General features: G+C 48.7%; 9 protein-coding genes across 9 annotated transcripts; 4 read left to right on the forward strand and 5 right to left on the reverse strand.

Moving 5' to 3' along the window:
- The first annotated feature begins 399 nt into the window (after positions 1-399).
- EJ05DRAFT_466971 (amino acid permease) lies at positions 400-2,682 on the forward strand. The gene is made up of 2 exons (XM_033742828.1): positions 400-1,083; positions 1,139-2,682. Exons 1-2 carry the CDS (start codon positions 522-524, stop codon positions 2,239-2,241), a joined length of 1,665 nt encoding a protein of 554 aa, XP_033599036.1. The 5' UTR covers positions 400-521; the 3' UTR covers positions 2,242-2,682.
- EJ05DRAFT_487465 (uncharacterized protein) lies at positions 2,397-4,448 on the reverse strand (the record flags this gene model as incomplete). The annotated part of the gene is made up of 3 exons (XM_033745618.1): positions 2,397-3,580; positions 3,628-3,794; positions 3,841-4,448. The coding sequence occupies 3 exons, from the start codon at positions 4,446-4,448 to the stop codon at positions 2,397-2,399; spliced, it is 1,959 nt and encodes a 652-aa protein (XP_033599037.1).
- A 2,479-nt stretch (positions 4,449-6,927) lies between these two features.
- Positions 6,928-7,628, forward strand: EJ05DRAFT_69731 (uncharacterized protein). Its single transcript, XM_033749892.1, has 2 exons — positions 6,928-7,029; positions 7,324-7,628. Exons 1-2 carry the CDS (start codon positions 7,017-7,019, stop codon positions 7,542-7,544), a joined length of 234 nt encoding a protein of 77 aa, XP_033599038.1. The 5' UTR covers positions 6,928-7,016; the 3' UTR covers positions 7,545-7,628.
- Positions 7,629-7,858: 230 nt separating this feature from the next.
- On the reverse strand, positions 7,859-8,446 carry EJ05DRAFT_477704 (uncharacterized protein). Its single transcript, XM_033744295.1, has one exon. It carries the CDS (start codon positions 8,337-8,339, stop codon positions 7,989-7,991), a length of 351 nt encoding a protein of 116 aa, XP_033599039.1. The 5' UTR covers positions 8,340-8,446; the 3' UTR covers positions 7,859-7,988.
- Positions 8,447-9,156: 710 nt separating this feature from the next.
- On the reverse strand, positions 9,157-10,857 carry EJ05DRAFT_69741 (major facilitator superfamily transporter). The gene is made up of 2 exons (XM_033749893.1): positions 10,622-10,857; positions 9,157-10,569 (listed from the first exon to the last, which is right to left on the reverse strand). Exons 1-2 carry the CDS (start codon positions 10,727-10,729, stop codon positions 9,178-9,180), a joined length of 1,500 nt encoding a protein of 499 aa, XP_033599040.1. The 5' UTR covers positions 10,730-10,857; the 3' UTR covers positions 9,157-9,177.
- Positions 10,858-11,201: 344 nt separating this feature from the next.
- EJ05DRAFT_69756 (PEBP-like protein) lies at positions 11,202-12,646 on the forward strand. Its single transcript, XM_033749894.1, has 3 exons — positions 11,202-11,389; positions 11,453-11,884; positions 11,934-12,646. The coding sequence occupies exons 2-3, from the start codon at positions 11,681-11,683 to the stop codon at positions 12,309-12,311; spliced, it is 582 nt and encodes a 193-aa protein (XP_033599041.1). The 5' UTR covers positions 11,202-11,389; positions 11,453-11,680; the 3' UTR covers positions 12,312-12,646.
- On the forward strand, positions 12,623-15,592 carry EJ05DRAFT_539513 (glycoside hydrolase family 95 protein-like protein). The gene is made up of 4 exons (XM_033749526.1): positions 12,623-13,122; positions 13,173-13,340; positions 13,389-14,474; positions 14,532-15,592. The coding sequence occupies exons 1-4, from the start codon at positions 12,981-12,983 to the stop codon at positions 15,515-15,517; spliced, it is 2,382 nt and encodes a 793-aa protein (XP_033599042.1). The 5' UTR covers positions 12,623-12,980; the 3' UTR covers positions 15,518-15,592.
- Positions 15,593-15,857: 265 nt separating this feature from the next.
- EJ05DRAFT_477707 (IBR finger domain protein) lies at positions 15,858-17,075 on the reverse strand. The gene has a single exon (XM_033744296.1). It carries the CDS (start codon positions 16,783-16,785, stop codon positions 15,907-15,909), a length of 879 nt encoding a protein of 292 aa, XP_033599043.1. The 5' UTR covers positions 16,786-17,075; the 3' UTR covers positions 15,858-15,906.
- A 986-nt stretch (positions 17,076-18,061) lies between these two features.
- EJ05DRAFT_477708 (uncharacterized protein) lies at positions 18,062-19,494 on the reverse strand. The gene is made up of 2 exons (XM_033744297.1): positions 19,230-19,494; positions 18,062-19,179 (listed from the first exon to the last, which is right to left on the reverse strand). Exons 1-2 carry the CDS (start codon positions 19,235-19,237, stop codon positions 18,252-18,254), a joined length of 936 nt encoding a protein of 311 aa, XP_033599044.1. The 5' UTR covers positions 19,238-19,494; the 3' UTR covers positions 18,062-18,251.
- Positions 19,495-20,530: the final 1,036 nt, after the last annotated feature.

Here is a 20,530-nt window from a genome sequence, read left to right on the forward strand (position 1 = left end):
AACAAAGCACAACCAGACAAGATTCTTCGATTCAGTACTGGCGCATGCTACTGTAGACCTTTGTATATACTTCTCTCCCTGGATTTTGTGGATGATTGAGTCTTGTCAGCCTCAGGGGTTGCAGAACGGATGATACACTCCTAGGATAACACTACAGTCAAATCCCGTTATAACGATACGAATATGGCCACTTCAGACCGATCGCTACTGATAACGAGAATATCGCAATAAGGAGGTTTGACTGTTGTTCCTGATTCAGGGAGCCCAACAGCCAGATCCAGACTTGGCGATAAAATCTGTAACACCAGTGGCTTTTGTGACTTGTTATCTTTATTATGGAGACAGCACGCGAGCGCCGGCAGGCCTCCGAGATACGGCCGAGCACGCCATCCGAAGCCGCTAGAACTAATTATCACAATCACCACTTCTCCGCCGATCAAGTGCTTTCAGCCTTTCTTAAAACTTCATTATGCCCAGCCAGACATTTCCAGGTTTTCATTCTCTGTCAAGCCGTTGTTGCCATGGCCAGCCAAGATATCGGGGATCATTCCCAGGATTTGCCGCCCAAAAGCGCGCTTGATACGTCGCATGATAGCGACTCGATCCAAGCAGGTCCATCGCGCGATCATGCCACCGACTTCGTAACCACAAACGAAGACCGCGACTTAAAGCGGGGTCTTGAGCAGCGACACATATCACTAATCGCGCTCGCTGGCGCTATCGGGACCGGACTCTTCCTTGGTCTTGGATCATCTATACAAACAGGTGGGCCAGCTGGCGCGCTTTTCGGTTATGCTACAATCGGATTGATAGTCTGTGCTGTTCAATTCGCACTCGGAGAGGTGACGGCTTTACTGCCAGTCACAGGTTCATTTGTGCGGCATGCTGAATTCTTCGTTGATCCGGCGATGGGATTCGCGATCGGATGGAACATTGTCTATGGGAATTGGCTGAGTATCCCAGCGGAGATATCTGCCATCTGTGTATTATTCCAGTACTGGACAGATGTGAACTCCTCAGTCTGGATAATTACAGTGATTGTTTTGACGTTCGCTGTTGGAATAGCCTTTATTAGAGTCTACGGTACGCCCCTGTCTTCATAACTTGAACATGACATGAGTATTCTAACAACCGACAGGCGAAGTCGAATTCTGGTTCGCTCTCCTTAAGATCTTCTTCATCATCTTCTTGATCATCCTTGGGCTTGTCATCTCCCTGGGTGGCGTCCCGGGTGCCCCTCGACTAGGCTTTCATTACTGGAAAACGCCTGGTCCGTTCGTTGAGCACATCGCCAGTGGCTCCTGGGGGAAGTTCCTCGGGTACTGGGCGTGCATGAGCTCTGCCGTGTTTTCTTTCGCTGGGACAGAGTCCGTGGCAATGGCAGCGGCAGAAACGAAGAATCCGCGACAAGCGATCCCCAGAGCATGCAAGCGTGTCTTCTTCCGTGTTGCAACGTTCTACATCCTGGCTGTTATTGTTGTGGGCATGTTGGTCGCAAGCAATGATCCAAGATTGGACGATCAATCTGGTACAGCTGCGCAGTCCCCATTTGTCATTGCTGCGTCCGCGGCGGGAATCAAGGCCATTCCATCAGTCGTCAACGCCATCGTGATCACGTCAGCATGGAGCTCTTCGAATCAGGCTCTGCTTTCCGGGACTCGTGTGCTCTATGCTTTGGCCTTGAAGAAACAAGCACCAAGCGTTCTCCTGCGAACGACCCCATGGGGCGTTCCATACGTCTGCGTCATAGTCCAGACTGTGTTCATGTTCCTAGCATTCATGAGTCTTTCAGACGGGGCACTGACAGTATTCTACTGGTTCGTTGATCTGACTGCCTGCGGTGTCCTGATCAGTTGGTCGTCGATTCTGCTCAACCACTACCGTTTGATCCTTGCAATGAAGAAGCAAGAAATCCCATACTCACTGTTACCATGGCACAATTCATGGACGAGATACTCTACGCCTGTGGCACTCTTCATGTGCGTTCTAATCTTGTTCACATCAGGATTCTCGACGTTCACGAAGGGCCACTGGTCGACCGCCGGATTCGTGTCCAGCTACCTAGATATTCCCCTTGTCCTGACAGCATTCTTGCTGTGGAAGATCATCAAGAAGACCAAGTTTGTCAATTTAGAGGATATACCTTTACGAGAGGCTCTGAGCGAGATCGACAGGCGGCCAGAGCTACCTGAACCGCCAAAGAAAGGGTGGATGAAGATTGTTGGTTTCCTTTGGGATTGAAATACTTATTCCTGATGTGATGGATTCAAGGTCGGTCTTCAACATGCTGCTGTGGTATAGATTTACTTTTAATTGTTATATGGAGATTGCATGACGCATTCGGTGACCTAGGACGCAGTGGCATGGAGCCTGTTCAATATCGACCCTTCCTCTAATTAACATTTCGTCCCACACCCCCTCAACAGCACCTCCTTCTCGCTATTCACATCTAACCTAACTCTAACATTCTTCGCCTGCCTTTTATGCTTGTGCAGTCCATCCCCCAGCACGAATTTCTCCCGCGTCTCCTGATCTAGCCCATGCAGCAACACGGCCAATGCACTACTCTTCCACAACGTTGTCTTCGTCGCCCTCGTGCTCAACATCGCAGCAACCAGAAACGCAACTGTCAAAAACACCACCGCTACCGGTAGGACCACAAAGCCCCATCGCACATGCACGTACGACTCCGCGCTCAGCGCCTTGCCTTGTACAGGAACCGCACCGTTGAAGCCGCGAAACGCAGTCGTCATTGAAACAGCAAGGTCGCTCATCAGCATGTTCAGCCCGTCGGCGTACTCGTAGTAGTTCCAGTAGAATGCAGTCACGATGTCGCTGTCGAAAAACGTTTCTCCAGACGAGATGCCCACAGTGAGATTGACGACGACGGCGCGGTCGGGGTCGGTGATGCTACGGGTGAAGTCGGACGTTGTGCGTGTTGCGGAGCCGTTGGCGAAGATGGCGCTGAACCAGCCTCGGATACTTAGTAGGGCGCCCATGCTGAGCAGGAATGGGGGCTCAGTGGGGAATGTGCCTTTTATGTAGACGCCGTAGTCTGATGTCTCTGAAGGTGAGGATATGTCGAGTACGGTGTGGTTAAGGACCGAGTCTGACGTGTTCTCGGAGAGCGTGCCGTTTGTGACGGTTGAATGTAGTGTGTTGACACATGTCTGGAGTGTGCATTGTTTTGCCCAAGGGTTGAGCTGCTCTGGGGTGTCTTGGTACTCGGTGCCCATGAATATGATTCGGATTAGTGTGGAGTGAGGCATGTCACCGTAGGCCGATGGTATGAAAGAAGTCATGCTGAAAACGTCAGAACTGGTGTTTAGCTGTCCGCCCTGTGGTATCTGCCATCCGCACTGAGAGATGTTCTGCGTAGGACCGAATTCAGGTGGGCAGTATCGGGTCATGAGTGAACTGATATCCACACATTCGTGACACACTGCGAGAGACTCATAGGGCTCCCAGATGCAGTTTCCGCTTTGACAATTGAAAGGGAGAGATGCAACAGGGCGATTGTTCTCGGCGAAGAGACCGTTGTACACGGCCGCTTTGAGCGGCAAGATTGGGACGAAGCCAGCTGAGTACATGTCAGTGGTACTCATGCTACATCGGTAGGGGACTTACTTGTACTTGTGTTGCCCATGAGTGCTGGAGTGAAGTTGAGCGCACGAGGAATTTCAGCACCGACGTCACTTTCTACCCATCTTGTTCTATACGCCGCCACTTGCTGTGCAAAGGGGCCAAGAGCAAGGCCAAGGATAGCAATAACAGCACCAAAAGATCCGAGAAGTCTGGTATCGTTTAGAAAAGGTTACAATATGCGCAAACATGACTTACCCTCCTCTTCCAGTCGTAAGCATGACAATCGAGCCCCATGTCCCTCGGCTCGCATCATCAAATACCTCCATATCAGAAAGGGGCGCGTCACTTGTCTTGAAGCGTATCCACTTGGACTGCGAGATACCACTACTCAAACTGACGGATAGCGTGGCATTGGCAATAGTAGCCAGCAGCGCAATGAGTGCATTGAGCGTAATGTAATATGGCCATTCTGGAAGAGCGCGCCCATTGAACCTCGACATGACTCCAATAATAGCTGCAACTGCTCCGAGCCCAAAGGTCAACGAAATGATCTCAAGAGTCCAGGTATCAGACTTTCTGAGACGAGGCACCTTGTTCCATGATCTGAGACTGCCAGACTCAGGTTTATCGACTGTCGTGCTAGTGGAGTTGCTCCAGTGGTGACGGCTGTCTTCTTTGGCTTGTACAAGAGGCGTCTTATTTGATTTGTGGAGACTCAGTGGCTCTGAGACTAAGTGATCTCTGGAGTCGGAATGGTCTCTAGAGCCAATGATTTCGTCCCTGGGATCATTGACCTGGGCTATGTCTTCTTGGAAGATTGAGTCTTCATCCAAGTGTGGTCCTTGGAGTGATTGATAAGCCATGACTTTCACGATTCTTCTGGGAGATCTGAAGTAAGAGTGCGAGGACTTCGAAGAGTGGGTGCGGAGACTCTATGACTTGTGAATGCAATTTAAAAAAAATTCGGTCCTATTAGTTAGTATGAGTGAACGCAAGAGCAGAGATGCAGACAGCGATCATATAGAAATAGAATTTAGGGTCTCGAGTTACAATAAAGTAAACTTTCTCCAGCTCATGGTGTGAACTTGTGAACCGTGCAGTCTGATCATGCTTATGTGGTAAATTGTTGGCACGATATCATTATGTTCGTCTTCTGACTCCCCCAACGACTGATATTGTGTATTCCTTGAAATTCTCTCATGCACGACGAGACGACTTCTACTTGGGTCGTTGCCATTTGGCAGCCTCGTCGTAGTCCCATCTTTCCGAATCTATTTATAGCATATATCAGCCTGCTGGTTAAACGAGAACTGCTCCCTGAACAAAGATACACTTGTAGATCATAGTGCTGAGCCAATAGTCTCTTTTTAACAAGAAGCCGAGGATATGTTTATGCAGTGCAATATAAGTCTCATATAATCGTGCTAGCTGCGTCGTCTGCGCCGTACGACTGCATATTTGATGTCAGGCTGACATGGGTGGTAGTACCAATGGTCGGCAGCGGTACAAACAGCACTAGAAGCCCTCAAATGCGCAGTCCTCTGACATGGCAGATTTATCCTTCTGCCCTCCGAGTAAGCAGTCTCTAAGTTTTACGATAGGTCGCTTATACACATCACTGCTGAATGCGGAAGGTGTCCGACCCCGCAGCTGCTCATGGATGTAATATCGACCTACATATACAAACCCACACCGAGTAACTAGGTGCAGATCATCCTAGCATCTCGTACCGGTGAGACTGCAAGGATGTCTTCCAGCTAGCTAGACTTGCGGTGATCTAGCGGAAGGTCTTACCGAAACCCAGCATGAAACCATGAGAGGCAATTTGTGCGGTCTTCGAGAAAATATCTGATAGCAAAGTATGCATGGGACGTGGCATAGCCTCATATGCTTCCGTCGACACGCTGATGAACGGGGGTTGGGTTTTATAAATATTCTAGAATGTAGCCGCTAGCACAGATTCTTCCTGGGATGCTTGCAAAGGATGCATCGATAGATGAGGCACCGATTCGACGAGCTCTATACGAGCATGTAGCGGTTGTCTGCTAACAGATGTTTACCGCTAATGATCCTTAGCTACCAGCATGTAGAGTCCCAGTAATCTAGAATCTTCCTCATCGGCGGCTAATTCAACTTTTCAGCCGTGTGCAACGCCGGTGAATATGACGCCGCAAGATCCGTTGTATAGTGCAGCTCTGGTCCCTGATCACCGCGATTATACTTCGATGCGAATAATTCCACCAGCCTGCCGAAGGGCAGGAAGTAAATCTATAGTCCAGTGAAAAGTTGTCGGATTAACGATATTGAATACAATGTCGATAGCGATTTTAACTTCAGGCAGAAAGGCGAGCTCAATAACACCTTGCGCGACCGTAAACATGGGGAGCCAGCTGGCTGCCTGATCGAGTACAGGCAGCGCACCGATGGTGCGTGCAGATCGGAGCATGAGTGGCATGGCCTCATTCGCATTCTAGATGCCGTGTTTCTTGTCGCGGACGATTTGATCGACTGAAGACAGCCCGCTTCATGCCGGCTGTGACATCAGTAGAGACATATTGTTCTCTCTGCAGTCAGACCTGTGCAATCTCTGCAAGGAGCACAGTTTCCTAATGAGCCTTATTTGCCGTTGAGAATCTGGGATACCAAGGACTAAGAACTAAAAAGCGTAGATGACGCAGAGGGTGACAAAGCGAACTGGGCCAGAAGTCTTGTAGGTCCACAAGACATTGAGCAGGCTCTATACATCATGATGGACATGATATTTTGAAGAGTGCTCAACGGCGATGTGCTTGGATGAGGAAATGAAGATGAAAATAATAACGCGCCGATATGGAGCAGGTAGATAGATTACTCACTCCGAAGCTAAATTATGGCGTTATTTTTCCGCATCCACACATGATATCACGAGTATACTCCCATCTTCGAATAAAATTCCTATGTCAATTCTACTCTGCCTATCTACGAACTGTAGAGCTACAAGCTAAACATGCCGTACACCTGAAGCCCTAGAGCCCTGCGCGGGGAAATGTGGTTCGGCCGGGATCAATGGATGCCGCTGAAAGTCTTTCCATAGAACTACACATGGGAAGATCAGACAAGATTCCATGGACACCTCACGTCAACGGCGGCAGGCTGTTGCTCAAGTTCCGACTCAATATATGTGGTCATTCAATTGCTCTCCTCCCTATTAGATTAGGATAGATAGAAGGTAGCTCCACGGGCGTTACATGTCATACCTGATATGACTAAAACGTCCGAAGTTCATGAAGCGTCTTTGAGAGAGCAGAATCAGAGTTTCTGGATCCTCATCGCGCACTCTCGATACGCATACGCATAATGAATGGTCCCAAGAACAATCGCCCGGAAAAGAAAATGCAGACACAACGTCTATAGGCCTTGTGATAGATGCAAACTTGAGAAGCTCACATGTGATGGTCTGCTGCTGTATGTTGCCTGTCTCATTCAAATGTTTCTGCTTGTTGGTATGGGGTATACTTATTTCTTCCCATCGATTGTCGAAACACTAGAATTCAACAACGGCGTCACACTTCTCCTTACCGCATGTCCATTCGCACTCGCGTCTTTTGGATCACTCGAGAACTCAATCACGCGGGCAGCACTGTGGGGCGCGCTTTAACATCATCATCCTGCTCTCCATATCTTGCCTGGGCAACATTCTTTGCATCACACTCATCGTTACGGCGGGGCATTATGCGGCGATGTTTCTTATGATGCTAGGTATATATTCAGCGCTCAACGTGACGTTGTGTGTGAGCAGCACGATGTCGCGGCCGAAGAGTAAACGGAAGGTAGCCCTCGCGATTGCTAATGCGCTTGCTAATATTACACACCTGTTTAAAAACTACTTGTATCCGGAGAGCGACCAAGCGAGATGCTTGACCGCTGGAATTACTTTGAGTGTTTTCTGTGGGCTATGTGCATTCAAAAGTCTTGTATGAAGGTTATATTTGAGGAGAGAGAATCAGAACTTTGATAGAACGGAAGGATTCGCGCAGGGAAATCCAAAACTTTTCGAAGGAAGGAAGGAGAAAGGAAAATATATATCTGTACCAGGTCGACATTGATGATGTACAATGTATATTTTTAAGTGCGTTATCTATTACCCTCAACAGTAGTGTATTGTGATGCGACTAAAGAGCCGAAACCAGCGCCAATACTGCGGTAAAACAAGAACGACTGACCACGACGAATATTCACCGCACGCGGAGCATTCTAGCGATATCTGCAGCTCAATGATAAGTAATGACTGAGACCCGGCTGGAACATGTATCAATTGAGGTGGATCTATCCTGATACCGCTCTATATGGACGCAATGACTCATACCCCTTGATCCGGGCATACACAGCCTCTTTCCTCCCCAACAACCTACCTACACATCCTTTCATCCAAATAAATCAAACATCCCCTCCTCATCATCTGACTCATTGATTCTACCCGCACAATCCACTCCCTCATCGCCTTCGTTCTTCTCTCCTATGACTTCTGCTGTATCCTTCATAGCACCAGCAGTACCACCGTTGTCCGGATCTTTCACACCAAGCGTAGTTACAATCTCCTTGACGTTCTTTCCGTAAAGTGCCTTCGCCATAATCATGGACCAAATCGGCTCAATGTCTATACCGGCGGCTTTGAGAATTGTCTGTAGTTTGTCGGGGGTGATTTCGATGTTTTCATCGGCCAGTATGAGAGAGGCGTAAGCCGCTGCGAGGGTGTGGTCGCTTTGAGTGAACATTTTTGGGCGTTACTGAGAGCGGAGCTATAGAATCGGTATATTCTGGTTCGCTGAAGAGAAACGTTGTTGTACAAGTCTCATTGAAGGAGATTTTGTGATATTTGAGAGGAGTTGATGTAGACTGACTTTAAACGGATATATTTAATAGTGCCTTGAGGAAATGGTCTGCGGAATAGGAGTCATATCTTGACACAATGGGACACCGCAGTTGCTAGAACATGACTCCTAGATACCGCAAGTAGATATTGACTCCTTGCAGTGAAGTGATAAATTTATTCATACTTAACAACGGTATCACAAGCTCTTCTAGTGAGCAGATTGTCAATTGGTGACTTGCATGTCTTGTGGATCGAAGGCTGATAGGATTCTCCTTCTCTGTTGAAGTACGAGCTCTTGATTGGTCGCCACTGTTGACATACTAGCGAGTGCTGAGGGCAGCTCATATATAGCTGGCCATCTGTATCCTACGTGCTTTGATTCTCTAGAGTTATATATTGGCCTATTCATGTGTTGTCTTGGTAGAGTCTATGTTCACTGTCACGTTGTAATGACTCTCTGTGGACGGACTTACTCCGGACATGCTACTTTGGATAAATGGACCGACAAAGAAGAGGAATCTTTCACTTGGGGAAAGGTATGATTATGTCTCTTCTGTCGCGGTGATCTCAGAAGTCACTACCTACGACTGCCCGGGAAATGTAGTCCTATCTTTCGATAGAACAAGAGACTATAGAGGAACCAACGCCAAATATCTCCAGTGCTACACCATCTTTGATACAACCACGTGCGTCCTATAAGACATTCGCGCATGATGCACAAACATAATCCTCGCTTCAACTCACAGCTTGTATAAACGCTTCGGGCCTGTGATGATGCCTTTCACGATTCGTTTGTTCAGCCATGCGTAGTAGGCCCACAACCCCAAACACCCAACGACAACGACAAGAAGTACGCCAGCATTTGCCCAGTGACCAGTTGGATACCCAATTTTCTGCTCATCGGCCTTGTATATCCATACGCCAGCGATTTGGCCAGGTGCGCCGAAACTAATGTTCAATGCGACAGCGAGACCGATAGCTGCTGTGCTGTGAAGGTTGCTTGACAGCCAGCCAAGTAGCGGTGGTATACATGCGAAAGATCCCGATGCAGCGACAATGAGGCAGCCGTAACGCGACTTGTAAGAATCAGGGGGTAGCGTTGCGGATCCGATGAAGCCAGCTGCTCCAATGAGGGCCAAAATGGCTGAGTGTAGCCCACGCCTGTTGAAATGATCAGACGAGTATGCGATAACAATCGTGATGACATATGCGACAGCGTATGGTGGCACAGTGAAAAGCTGCGCAGTGAGTCCCGTGTATCCCAGTCCAGCCGTGATGCTCGGTGTAAATAGCGACAGTGAACTGAACGGGAGAGAGATGCAGAAGTAGATTGCATAATGAATATACAACCTCCACTCGGTCAGTGTTGATTTCACGTCTGCCCACGTAACTGCAACATCGCCTTTCGCACCCTCAAACTTGAGCCTAGCAAGCGCTAGATTGCGCTCATCGTCCGAAAGCCACTTTACCGTCTCAGGATAGTCCGGTAAGATGAACAGAACTACGACTGCCGAAAGGCAACTTGGAATGCCCTCCAGAATGAAAAGCCAGCGCCACGCAGACAGCCCGTGCACACCGTTCATGTGGCCAATGCCAAACGCAATAGCACCACCAAATGCACCTGCAAGCGTCGCGCTAGCTAGAATGAGTGCTACTCGCACACTCCGCTCATCCGTACGATACCAGAAAGTGAGATAATAAATCAGTCCAGGAAAGAGCCCGGCTTCGAAAACACCGAGTAAGAACCGCACTGCCGTTACAGCGCCGTAGCTATGCACACCACCGAGTCCGATAGTTATGGCTCCCCACGAGAACATCAGAAATGCGATCCAGCGGGACGGTGAGATACGCTTGAGGAGGTAATTAGATGGCACTTCGAAGATGGCGTATGCAACGAGGAAGACCATGAGGGCAATAGTGTATTGGTAGTTTGTCATGCGCGTTTCGCTGAGTAGGTCATTGTGTGTGTTTGCGTTCAGAACTTTGGCGTTACCGATGTTGGAGCGGTCGAGGTAACATAGGAGATAGATGAATGCGCAGAGAGGGATGATGCGAATGTCCTGTTTACGGATGAGCGCACGGTCGGCGGCCGTTGAGGTGTATATGGCATCAAGGTCGAAGCCCGGTGCAGGCTGAGAGTATGTTAGAAAGACAAGTCTAGATCTTTGAGGTGAATATGCGCACGGAAGTCCCTGATTCGACATCTTCATTGAGGTTCTGTTCCTTGGATGCCTTATCCATATCGATATTGATTATAGGCTTCGCATCGCCGACACGACCATCTGTAGCCATCGTGCAATGTGATCACCGAATAGCACTTAAGTCTGAGCAGTCAATTCTTGCGGTGCCTCTAGAACATGCGTCTGCAAGGTTGCTGCTCTGTGTTAGTGGCGAAAGCGTAGATGATTAAATGTTCGAGTCTCTGATTATCGTGATGTTTGAGAACACGGGAAAAAGAAAGGCTGGAGAGATTGTATATCCCTGCTTGCTCCGCGCCTCCTACGCAGTCCGGTGGCGGTCGTCGAGCCGAGTGACGTGTTGAAGAATCACTATCCACGGCTTGCGATACTTTGCATGGAGGAGTAGTCAATGTAACGTATAGGGTCACGCCATTGAATTCGGTACGCGACATGCATTGGATTAGGCGGAGGATCGCTAACATCGAGGTTTGAAGAGATGATGGCAATGCCATGAATCCGAGTCAGCAACATATCTACTGTGGTATATATGCGAACAGGATAACTTCATCCTTGCTGTTTTCCTTTTTCTTCTTCATGCACATTCTGTTTATTGTCGCCAGTTGGTAGAAGGTACTGGTCACGTGATAATACGGAAGACGGCGTCTTGCAACGGGGGTCGTACGTTTCTGAGAATAGCAGCCTTCATGATTCTCCACACTTTATATGTCAGCTTATCAATTATGCGTGGTTTTGAAATCGTTCGAATGATGAGGTATGTTCAAGCCCTTCAGAGATCTGTACCTGTCACGATATTTAGAGACTAGTGTTGCTATAGCGCGCTCGGGCGAAAAGTCCGCGAGCCTCAAGATCAAACAGTTTCAGTATCTTGGCGCTAGTGAATTCTTCCACCACTCATCCATGTCCACCTAGGACAACAGAAAGCATCAAAATGGCTATCTTGTCTTGCTCTTCGCAATCATTGGTCTCGACATTGCTTCAAAACTGCCATTTTGCGCATTCGCAGCCCCGTATTCATCGTTGACTTTAGATCTTGGAGGGCGACATGTCTTTGCAAAGCTACGGTCTGCAATTATTGTCGTCTTTGTCACAAGCAGGCCTCGTACCAGGATCCTCACCACTGATACCCGATGATTTTGTCCCTGTAGCAAAATTAACAGTCACTTATGGGACTAAAGACGTTTTTGCTGGCAAGTTCTTCCGTGCAAGTGAATGCAAGATTGAGCCTACGATCACGATCCAAACAGATGTAAGATAACCAAATCTTCAATTGTCGGTTATGACTTATTCCATCATAGACAGAGTTAGAATCCGCAAGTTACACACTGCTGCTTATAGATCCAGATGCGCCAACACCGGATGACCCGAAATTCGCATACTGGAGACATTGGATATTGACGGGCTTGTCGCCGTCCAAGGGTGGAGCGACGACTGAGTCAAAGTCTGCTGTGACACCATATCTCGCTCCGGGGCCCAAGGACGATTCGAGGCCACATCGATATCTCTTCCTACTTTTTCGTGAACCCAGAGGATATGATCTAACCACGAACGATGTTGGTGGTGAAGAATTCGTACAGCGGCGATCCTTCAGAGTCGCAGACTTCGTGAAGAGTAAAGGTCTGGAGCTCGTTTCATTGGACTGGATGCTATGTGCAGGAGATGGCTGGGTTGAGTGAAAGGTCAAGCATGCTAATTATTTTGTTTGATATGTCTCCAAGAAGCCTTCGCTACGAAGCAGCACGAAGTAGTCGATACGAAAGTATCACAGCGTCGTACATTGAGATTAATAGCATACAATATTAAAGTGCTGCAGCCGGCTGGTGGACAGTTAGGTGGTTCCTGGCGTCCTCTCCAGTCGTCCACTCCGACCGAACTTCCATCACTCCTAACTCGATGATCGCTCCTGCTCGATGAAGTTGTCCAGGGAGATTCTACTTTAAAAGTACGAGAGAGCCAGGGATAGAATGTGTCAACACTGCACGTTTATGTACCGGAAGCCCCAATGATCGCACTAGACTGATCAATTCTGCCCGAAACAAGCTTCGGGTCGGACCGTTTGGCCTCCTACATAACATCTGTTGCATTACCGGATGCGATAGGTGGAGAAATCCCCCCACTAGTCCCTCATATTAGTTACATACTGACTCCAGGTAACGATCCCAAGTCCCAACCTGGCAAAGGAGACCTATTGCATCCCCCGCACTGCAATCTAGAAGATCGGCAAGAACTGTGACACTGCATATGCGACTTCTAGAGGCGTCCTCAACACTTCGGCTGAATAAAAATATAACGATGAGCAATAGTGCTTTGAATACCATCCTTCCTCAACGACAGCAGATCCCGCAATGCTGCTCCCAAGGTATATTGCGTTCTTCCTGATAAATTTTGTCATCAGGTGTGAAGCCAAGACTTTATGGTCCTATTCGCCCGCATCTTCAGAGGACATCATCAGAACCGCGTACCCAGTTGGAAATGGAGTTCTCGGGGGTCAGAGTTCTCTACCCAGGAACGGTAATTGAGGCTGACACCGTACACAGCTATGGCATTCGGTCCAGCTGGTGCAGAGAAGTTGGTGCTTAATATCGACAGCCTCTGGTCTGGTGGCCCATTCGAAAATTCGAGCTACAGAGGTGGAAACCCGAGTAGTCCGGTCTCTAGCTCTCTTGATGGCATTCGCGATTGGATCTTCCAGAACGGGACCGGAAGCGAGTCTGTGCCTTGTCTAGACTGATCTTACTTCTAATGTCTTCCAGATGTGTCACAACTGCTCGGCTCCAACGAGATGTATGGCTCATACCGCGTTCTTGGTAATTTTTCCATCGAGATTGCCGGTGTATCAGATGCGACATCTTCTTACCATCGACAATTGGATCTAAAGAATGGATTACATGCAACTACTTTCCTGGCTGATGGGGCGTCGTTTAGTACGACTGCGTATTGCTCGTTCCCTGACCAGGTTTGTGTATATGATGTAACGTCTGACCATGATCTACCTAGTATCACAGTCTGGCTCGAAAACCAGAAAGTGGATTCAGCACTGAACAAGCAGAGTTGTGGTAATGCATATGTTCGCATGCGAGGCGTCACCCAGATCGGGCCTCCTCTTGGTATGCGATACGATGCGATTGCTCGTGCGATTGGCGATGCTAATTCATCTTGTGACCCGGATACTGGGTACTTAACATTACATCCTAGCATCGGTTCAAAGCAGGCGACATTTGTTGTTGGGGCTGACACTGATTTTGATCAAGAGAAGGGCACATCAGTGTTTGGTTATAGTTTCAGGGGGGCCAACCCAGGTTATTCAGTTAGGAGACTTACAGATACTGCCGCACGTAAAACTGCCGCAACACTTCTTGAAGCACATATAGGTGACTACCAGAACCTAGCTGGGAGATTCGTGCTCGATCTACCTGACCCTTTGGAATCTGCCGCATTGGAGACGTCCGAACTTTTCGAACGATACAGCTCGTCGAATACTACTGGCGATCCATTCCTCGAAAGTCTGCTCTTCGACTTCTCTCGTCATCTCTTCATCAGTGCCTCACGTGAGAACTCGTTGCCACCAAATCTACAAGGACGATGGAGTGAGGAGCTTGGCGCCGCGTGGTCTGGTGATTACCACTCAAACATCAATCTCCAAATGAATCATTGGAACGCAGATCAAACCGGTCTTGGTGAGCTGCAAGCTGCGTTGTGGAACTACATGGAGCAGAATTGGGTACCTCGCGGTACTCAAACCGCCAAACTGCTGTATGGTGCACCGGGATGGGTTGTGCATGATGAGATGAACATCTTCGGGCATACAGGCATGAAGAGTGATGCCCAGTGGGCGAATTGTAACACCATCCTATATTTTATGATCTACATAACATTGGTACTAATGAATCGTTCAGATCCCATAGCAGCCGCATGGATGATGCAGCACGTATGGGACAACTTCGAGTACTCTTCGGATATTAGTTGGCTGCGTGATCAAGGCTATCCTCTACTGAAGGGTGTAGCCCAATTCTGGCTTTCCCAGTTGATGAAAGACAAATACACGAACGACAATACTATCGTCGTCGCACCATGCAATAGCGCCGAGCATGGTCCTACGACTTTCGGGTGTGCTCACTATCAGCAGCTCATCTATCAAGTCTTCGAATCCATTCTATCCAGCAATGCCTTGATTGGAGACACTGACACGTCTTTCATCACTAACGTAAGCAGAACACTCGAGAAACTAGACAAAGGCATCCACATCGGCTCCTTTAACCAAATCAAAGAATGGAAACTCCCGGACTCATACGGCTACGACTTCCCGAATGATACGCACCGCCATCTCAGCGATCTCGTCGGCTGGTATCCCGGCTACTCCATATCCTCGTACGAGAACGCCTACACCAACAGCACCCTCCAAGAAGCCGTTACTACCAAACTATACAGCCGCGGCAACGGCAATGCCGCTGACGGAAATGCCGCCTGGGCAAAAGTATGGCGCTCGGCTTGTTGGGGACGACTGAATAATACAGAGCGCGCATACTACGAGTTGAAATATGCGATTGAGCAGAACTTTGCGCCGAACGGTTTGAGTATGTATTCGGGGAGATATCCGCCCTTCCAGATCGATGCGAACTATGGGCTGGGTGGGGCAGTGTTGAGTATGCTTATGGTTGATTTACCGCAAAGGCACGGGGAACTTGGGGTTCGGACGGTAGTGCTTGGGCCTGCGATACCTGTTTCGTGGGTTGGTGGGTCGGTGAAGGGGCTCAGGTTGAGAGGGGGCGGACAAGTTGATTTTGACTGGGACAACGAGGGAATTGTGAGGTCTGCGGTGGTGACTGGTAGGGAGAAGCCCCTGAGAGTAGTGAACAAGATTGGTGATGTGGTCGTGGCTTAGCTCGGATACGAGGAAGAAGTGTTGCTAGTGACTCTCAATTGACATGAATCTCAAGACTCTTTTGATCGATTTACGCTACAATATAATGAGTCAGTTTTGGACAGATGGGATTGCAATAGATGCTAGGTGGTAAGCCACTACGGTATTTCTGATCTGAACTTCAGTCTGACAAGTGCATCACGTAATGCACATACGCAGCAATATGAAGGTCGCAGATGCGCGCGACGTATGGAAGGCGAGTGCAAGCATCCTATCATACAAGCCACCATGGGTGGCTTCTGGTCGCAGCCGAGCGGGAAGATATATGATGTTCAAAAAGTTGAGCTGCATCAGAGCTTTCCTGAAATACGAGATTGCTGATTGCTATAGACCCCCTATTTCCATTACCTCTAACTCGTCTTTTTGGCCTCTTTTAAAGTCGTCTCGACAACATCAAGCCCAGTCATCTTCTTGATCATAGAATCACCAGCTCCGATAGGCAAAAATGTCGCCAACCACGCCAGAGTACTATTCTTTCCAGCCCACACCCAATGCGACGGATTTGACACGCTCAGCTTCGCAACGACTTTCCGCGCGTAGCCCATTGGCTCTAAGTTCTTTTCCATGATTTCTTTCCCACCCATCGCACGCTCTACCCGATCTTTGGCAACATTGAAGATACTATCCGCTGGTAGTGATGGATTTTTCGCATTATCATAAAAGGTAGTCCTCACGCCACCAGTAAGCAGATTGATGACGCGGATGCCAAATGGTGCAAGCTCGAGGCGCATTGTTTCAGTCAGTTGTGTCGCAGCGCCTTTGGAAGCATTATATGCACCAGCGAACGGCATTGCGCCGACCCAAAGCGACGCGCCGGACGTGTTATTAACGACGATTCCGCCGCTCTTGCTGGCGCGCAACAGGGGTAGGAATGCTCTCGTTACGGAGATCAATGAGTAGAAGTTCAGCTCGAACAAGTCGCGGGCTTGTTCCCATTGGATATCGAGGACTGGGGCCGTGTAGCCGCCGCCAGCGTTGTTAAGGACCATGTCTAAGCTGCCTCCTGTGAGGTTGGAGACTTCGATGACGGCAGCAGATATCGACTCGGCGGATAGTGTATCGAGCTGGACGACCTCGATGCCTGCTTCGGCAACTGCTTTGGTCTTGGAGACAGTACGCGCAGAGGCGATGACTCGCCAGCCAGCTTCCTGAAATGCGAGGGCGAGGAAGCGACCTAGTCCGCCATCAGAGCATCCGGTGATTAGGACTGTGCGCTTGCTTGAAACCATTGCGATTTGTCGTTTGAGTGTGTGATCTCGATGTTATGGACGTGGTGCTTTGTATGTTGCCTTGCTTCGTTGCTTTGTTAAGCTGATGCTTTGATATTGAGTGTTAATGATTGATAAACAAGGTACACAGCTCGGAGTCTGTACTGTCGATAAGATATAGAATTGAAGTCTACTAAATTGCCATATCTCAATCTTATATAATAATACTATGAGCGGCTTGACCTTTGTCCGCCTCGGCCACTGTCACTATAACAGCTTAGCATAGACGCATAAGTCAGGGACAAATTCCAGGTGCCAAGTGCATGTGGCGCTGCACGGTCGGAGGATTACGCTTCTTCCTAAACCCATTTTATCGCCGAATGAAGTTTCGGGACCGAGGACTTGAGGCTGAACAGTTCGGCCGAACAAGTCCGCCTGACTGTTTCCGAAGTCAATGCTCCGTAGCATGGATTGTACCCGGCCCAATGTTGTGCCGCTTCTGAGTCGGGAATGAACCATAAGACTTGGGCTCTGCTATGCTTCTGGATAGTCGACTATTTACATTGCGCTTACTCTGCCGACTGCCAACAGTCAAACGTCCAAATCGACCCCGGCGTCTGTGTTATGCACAATTGCTTGACACGGTCAAGTTCGATAGGGGCTGAAACGCGATCCACGTCTTGCCATGATTCCTTTTTCCTCGTCTTGGAGACTTTCGTCTCCCTTTGACACGCGTTGTATACAGTCGCTTTCTCTCTCTCTCTCTCTCTCTTATATATATATATATGTAATAAGTTCCATAACTTGATGAATTAATAGTTCAACCTTATTTCTCTTTATCAATCAGGTGAGTATCCGATTACTCAACTGCAGCACCTTCGAAATAGAGCCCGACTTTGTAGACATCAACCTCGCGGACGCGGAAAACCAGCTCTGGTACCCCAACTCGCGACCACCACGCGCGAAGGCTACATATGCCATCCTATCTTACCGATGGTTTGGAGAAGAGCTTAATTTTAGAACTTACGCTTCTGTCCCTGGATTATATTTAGAACGTTACTGACCGTAATTCGATACCGTTGAACCTTGGATTCAACGCCGCAAGCCTACACGAGCGCACAGCAGCTATCTACAAGATTGCAGTGGCCCGTCGAAATGTACGATATGAGAGTCAACGTATCGGATTCCCTTGAACCCACATCTAGGCTGACACAGTATGTATCATAAGACTCACCACCGACGACAACGCCCTACGAAAGGGGTGGCATATGCCGCCGAAAATGGCGGCAGAACGTAAATAGCTTTCAATACGAACGTATTTTGATATTTTCTTACCGTTTACCTCAGTAACCTCAGCTTTGGGCCTCAAAAGATCATATCTAGAAGAGAAAGCCAGCAAGTACCTCCGTCGATACCGGCGATTAATCGAAAATGGCCCACAGGGCAGCTTCGACCTTCTCACTTGTTGGCTATTCTTGCAAAATTTGCTATTCGCTCATGAACTCGTCCATCAATCTCTCAGACTCCGCAGTTCGTACATAAGTGAAGCCTCCATTGAGCTTCCTCTCCATGACCATGCCAATTGCACCTTCTTCGTCTTGCATCGCTTTCCACTCTCTCCAATCGCGATCATCTTGATCCTTTGTCCGTAGGACGCAGGACCCGAAGTCTATCATGACAACGTTTGGCCGGGTCGTCTGCTGATAATTCGTCGATGGATGATGACGTACGATAAAGCTCCTCGTCTTGACATCTTCATTGCGGATACCTCTCCCGCCAATCAGGTTGATAATCCGAATCGCTTCGTCACATATCTGTTGCCAGGCGGCTTTGGGTGCAAACTTGTCGAGATCGGTTAGGCTGAAGCCTTGGACGTACTCCAACAAGATACCTGGGCAGTCGAGATATTCACGGGTGGGGCCGGAGCTTGATGGGGATTTGACCAGGATTCGGGCTGCAAGATGGGGAATGCATTCGCCTTGAAGGTCGCGGAGCTGATCGTACACCAGGGTTTCCGTCGAGAAATGTTTTCGGCAGCAGAATTGAAGATAGGCTTCACGATGCGCCGAATCCCAACCCGCCTCCGCCTTTGGGGTCCACTCGTAGTCGGTCTCTTTTTGAGCGTAGAGCGCGAAAAGAGAAGCCATGTCGCTGCTCTCCACAAGGGTGTGATATGCTACTTCGACATCGGCAGTCCAAGCGCTGGCTTGATTGTCTCGTCGAAGTTGTGTAGCATAGCGTCGATCGAATAGTTTTAAGACATACTCCCCTCGCAACGTAGGCCAGTTGAGTCGAACGAGTAGAGCGCACGAAAGAGTGAAAGGCTCAAACGCCTTGATGATGGTTACGTCAAGGCTTACAGAGGGATGATCATCGATTTGAACAGGTAGAGTTTCCTCCGGGAGATATGGATAGCTGACAGCTATTAGTGGAGATTGACTGCTAAACGTTTCGAATATACTTACTGAGACATTGTCGACTCCATCCGGGTCGCTCGCGTTGACAGTGTTTAGTTCCAGTAGGATCTGGAGAGAAAAAAAGAATGAGACCGCGAGAGCGAAGCAAACTCACATTTCTGATCGTAGCTACCAACGTAGCCTGCACCAACACTTACTTTGACGCCGAATAACCGCTTTCAGTACTGGCGCTTATAGAGGGCGAGGAGAAGAGTTGGACAGAAGATTTTCCAGCAGAAGGAGGAAGCGCGTAGTTATGGGCAGACAGAGATCGCGGCGCGCGCGGGCAGAGGTTGAAGCTTGGCGACCTCAGCCACACCGCGCACCTCCATTTCCTGATTTGTGCTTGTCGTTGAACTGAATACCGGAAAAGTCTGAAAAGAGAAGGGGTCATTAGTTATATCATCTCTATATATCTTGACTTGATGTTAAGCCTGATCTCGGGTCCGGCGGAAAAGTGGTCCCATGCCAGACCGCTCAGAGGGGCTGATTTTGGGCCCCTAACACCTACAACTCTTGAAATTTCGCTCACGTACTGTAAATGACATATAAAGCGAGAAGAAGGTGGTTAGGGGTCACGCTCCTAGAGTTGAACTGTAAGACCCGATCAAGCGCCGAAATGCGGGCTTAGACAACACCCAAATGAGACTCGCTATGCTTAAATGTGGATTGGAGGATTCGGGCTAGGACAGCGTTTCTATACGCGGATATCGAGAATGATGATCACTAAGGAGGGAGACGGTCCGTGGAGAGATTCTTCGTGGAGAGAAGAGCTCTGCGGAGAGATTCTTCAAGGAGAGATTCTCTCCGTAAAGAGAACAACCGAGGAGAGAAAGGCTTCATAGAGAATCCTCTCTAAGGAGAAATAATCTTCAGATAAAGAATCATTTTTGTGGAGAGACTTTTCGAGGAGAGAAGAGTTATGGGGAGAACCCGGCCAGCTTTGATTTATAGGCACCCTCGACTCGTTAAACTGATCAATTACAGTATTGATTCAATTGGTTTATTTTCTCCAGCAATTCTTTATATACTTATGCAATCCAGTGTCGTGATTTGATCCTAAGAAGTCTACCCCGTAGGAAGCCTTCATGATTGACGAGGCACTGTTCGCATGGAAGGCAGATCAGGTTTTGTTCAGCGGTCTATTTGTCCCAGAGCCGTTCTGTTTCAGAGACGCTGGTAATCTGATATACGATGCACGTCTTGCTAAGACACAAGTTTTGAGCTCCCAGACGAGGATGCAAGGGTAGATGCGCGTTCAAGGAATCCGGATTCGACTAGACGATAGCTGTCGGTTTGAATTTCTCACA

This window comes from Pseudovirgaria hyperparasitica (assembly GCF_010093815.1).
Source record: "Pseudovirgaria hyperparasitica strain CBS 121739 unplaced genomic scaffold EJ05scaffold_11, whole genome shotgun sequence".
Taxonomy (NCBI): domain Eukaryota; kingdom Fungi; phylum Ascomycota; class Dothideomycetes; order Acrospermales; family Acrospermaceae; genus Pseudovirgaria; species Pseudovirgaria hyperparasitica.

What these genes read in the sequence shown, in the direction of transcription:
- EJ05DRAFT_466971 (XM_033742828.1), top strand. Translation starts at nt 522, where the DNA reads ATGGCCAGCCAAGATATCGGGGATCATTCCCAGGATTTGCCGCCCAAA. An exon ending in AGCCTTTATTAGAGTCTACG is followed by an intron (nt 1,084 to 1,138) that starts GTACGCCCCTGT and finishes AACAACCGACAG; the next exon opens with GCGAAGTCGAATTCTGGTTC.
- EJ05DRAFT_477704 (XM_033744295.1), bottom strand. Translation starts at nt 8,339, where the DNA reads ATGTTCACTCAAAGCGACCACACCCTCGCAGCGGCTTACGCCTCTCTC.
- EJ05DRAFT_69741 (XM_033749893.1), bottom strand. Translation starts at nt 10,729, where the DNA reads ATGGCTACAGATGGTCGTGTCGGCGATGCGAAGCCTATAATCAATATC. An exon ending in ATGTCGAATCAGGGACTTCC is followed by an intron (nt 10,570 to 10,621) that starts GTGCGCATATTC and finishes ACATACTCTCAG; the next exon opens with CCTGCACCGGGCTTCGACCT.
- EJ05DRAFT_69756 (XM_033749894.1), top strand. Translation starts at nt 11,681, where the DNA reads ATGTCTTTGCAAAGCTACGGTCTGCAATTATTGTCGTCTTTGTCACAA. An exon ending in CGATCACGATCCAAACAGAT is followed by an intron (nt 11,885 to 11,933) that starts GTAAGATAACCA and finishes ATTCCATCATAG; the next exon opens with ACAGAGTTAGAATCCGCAAG.
- EJ05DRAFT_539513 (XM_033749526.1), top strand. Translation starts at nt 12,981, where the DNA reads ATGCTGCTCCCAAGGTATATTGCGTTCTTCCTGATAAATTTTGTCATC. An exon ending in TGGAAATGGAGTTCTCGGGG is followed by an intron (nt 13,123 to 13,172) that starts GTCAGAGTTCTC and finishes CACCGTACACAG; the next exon opens with CTATGGCATTCGGTCCAGCT. An exon ending in TGATGCCCAGTGGGCGAATT is followed by an intron (nt 14,475 to 14,531) that starts GTAACACCATCC and finishes TGAATCGTTCAG; the next exon opens with ATCCCATAGCAGCCGCATGG.
- EJ05DRAFT_477707 (XM_033744296.1), bottom strand. Translation starts at nt 16,785, where the DNA reads ATGGTTTCAAGCAAGCGCACAGTCCTAATCACCGGATGCTCTGATGGC.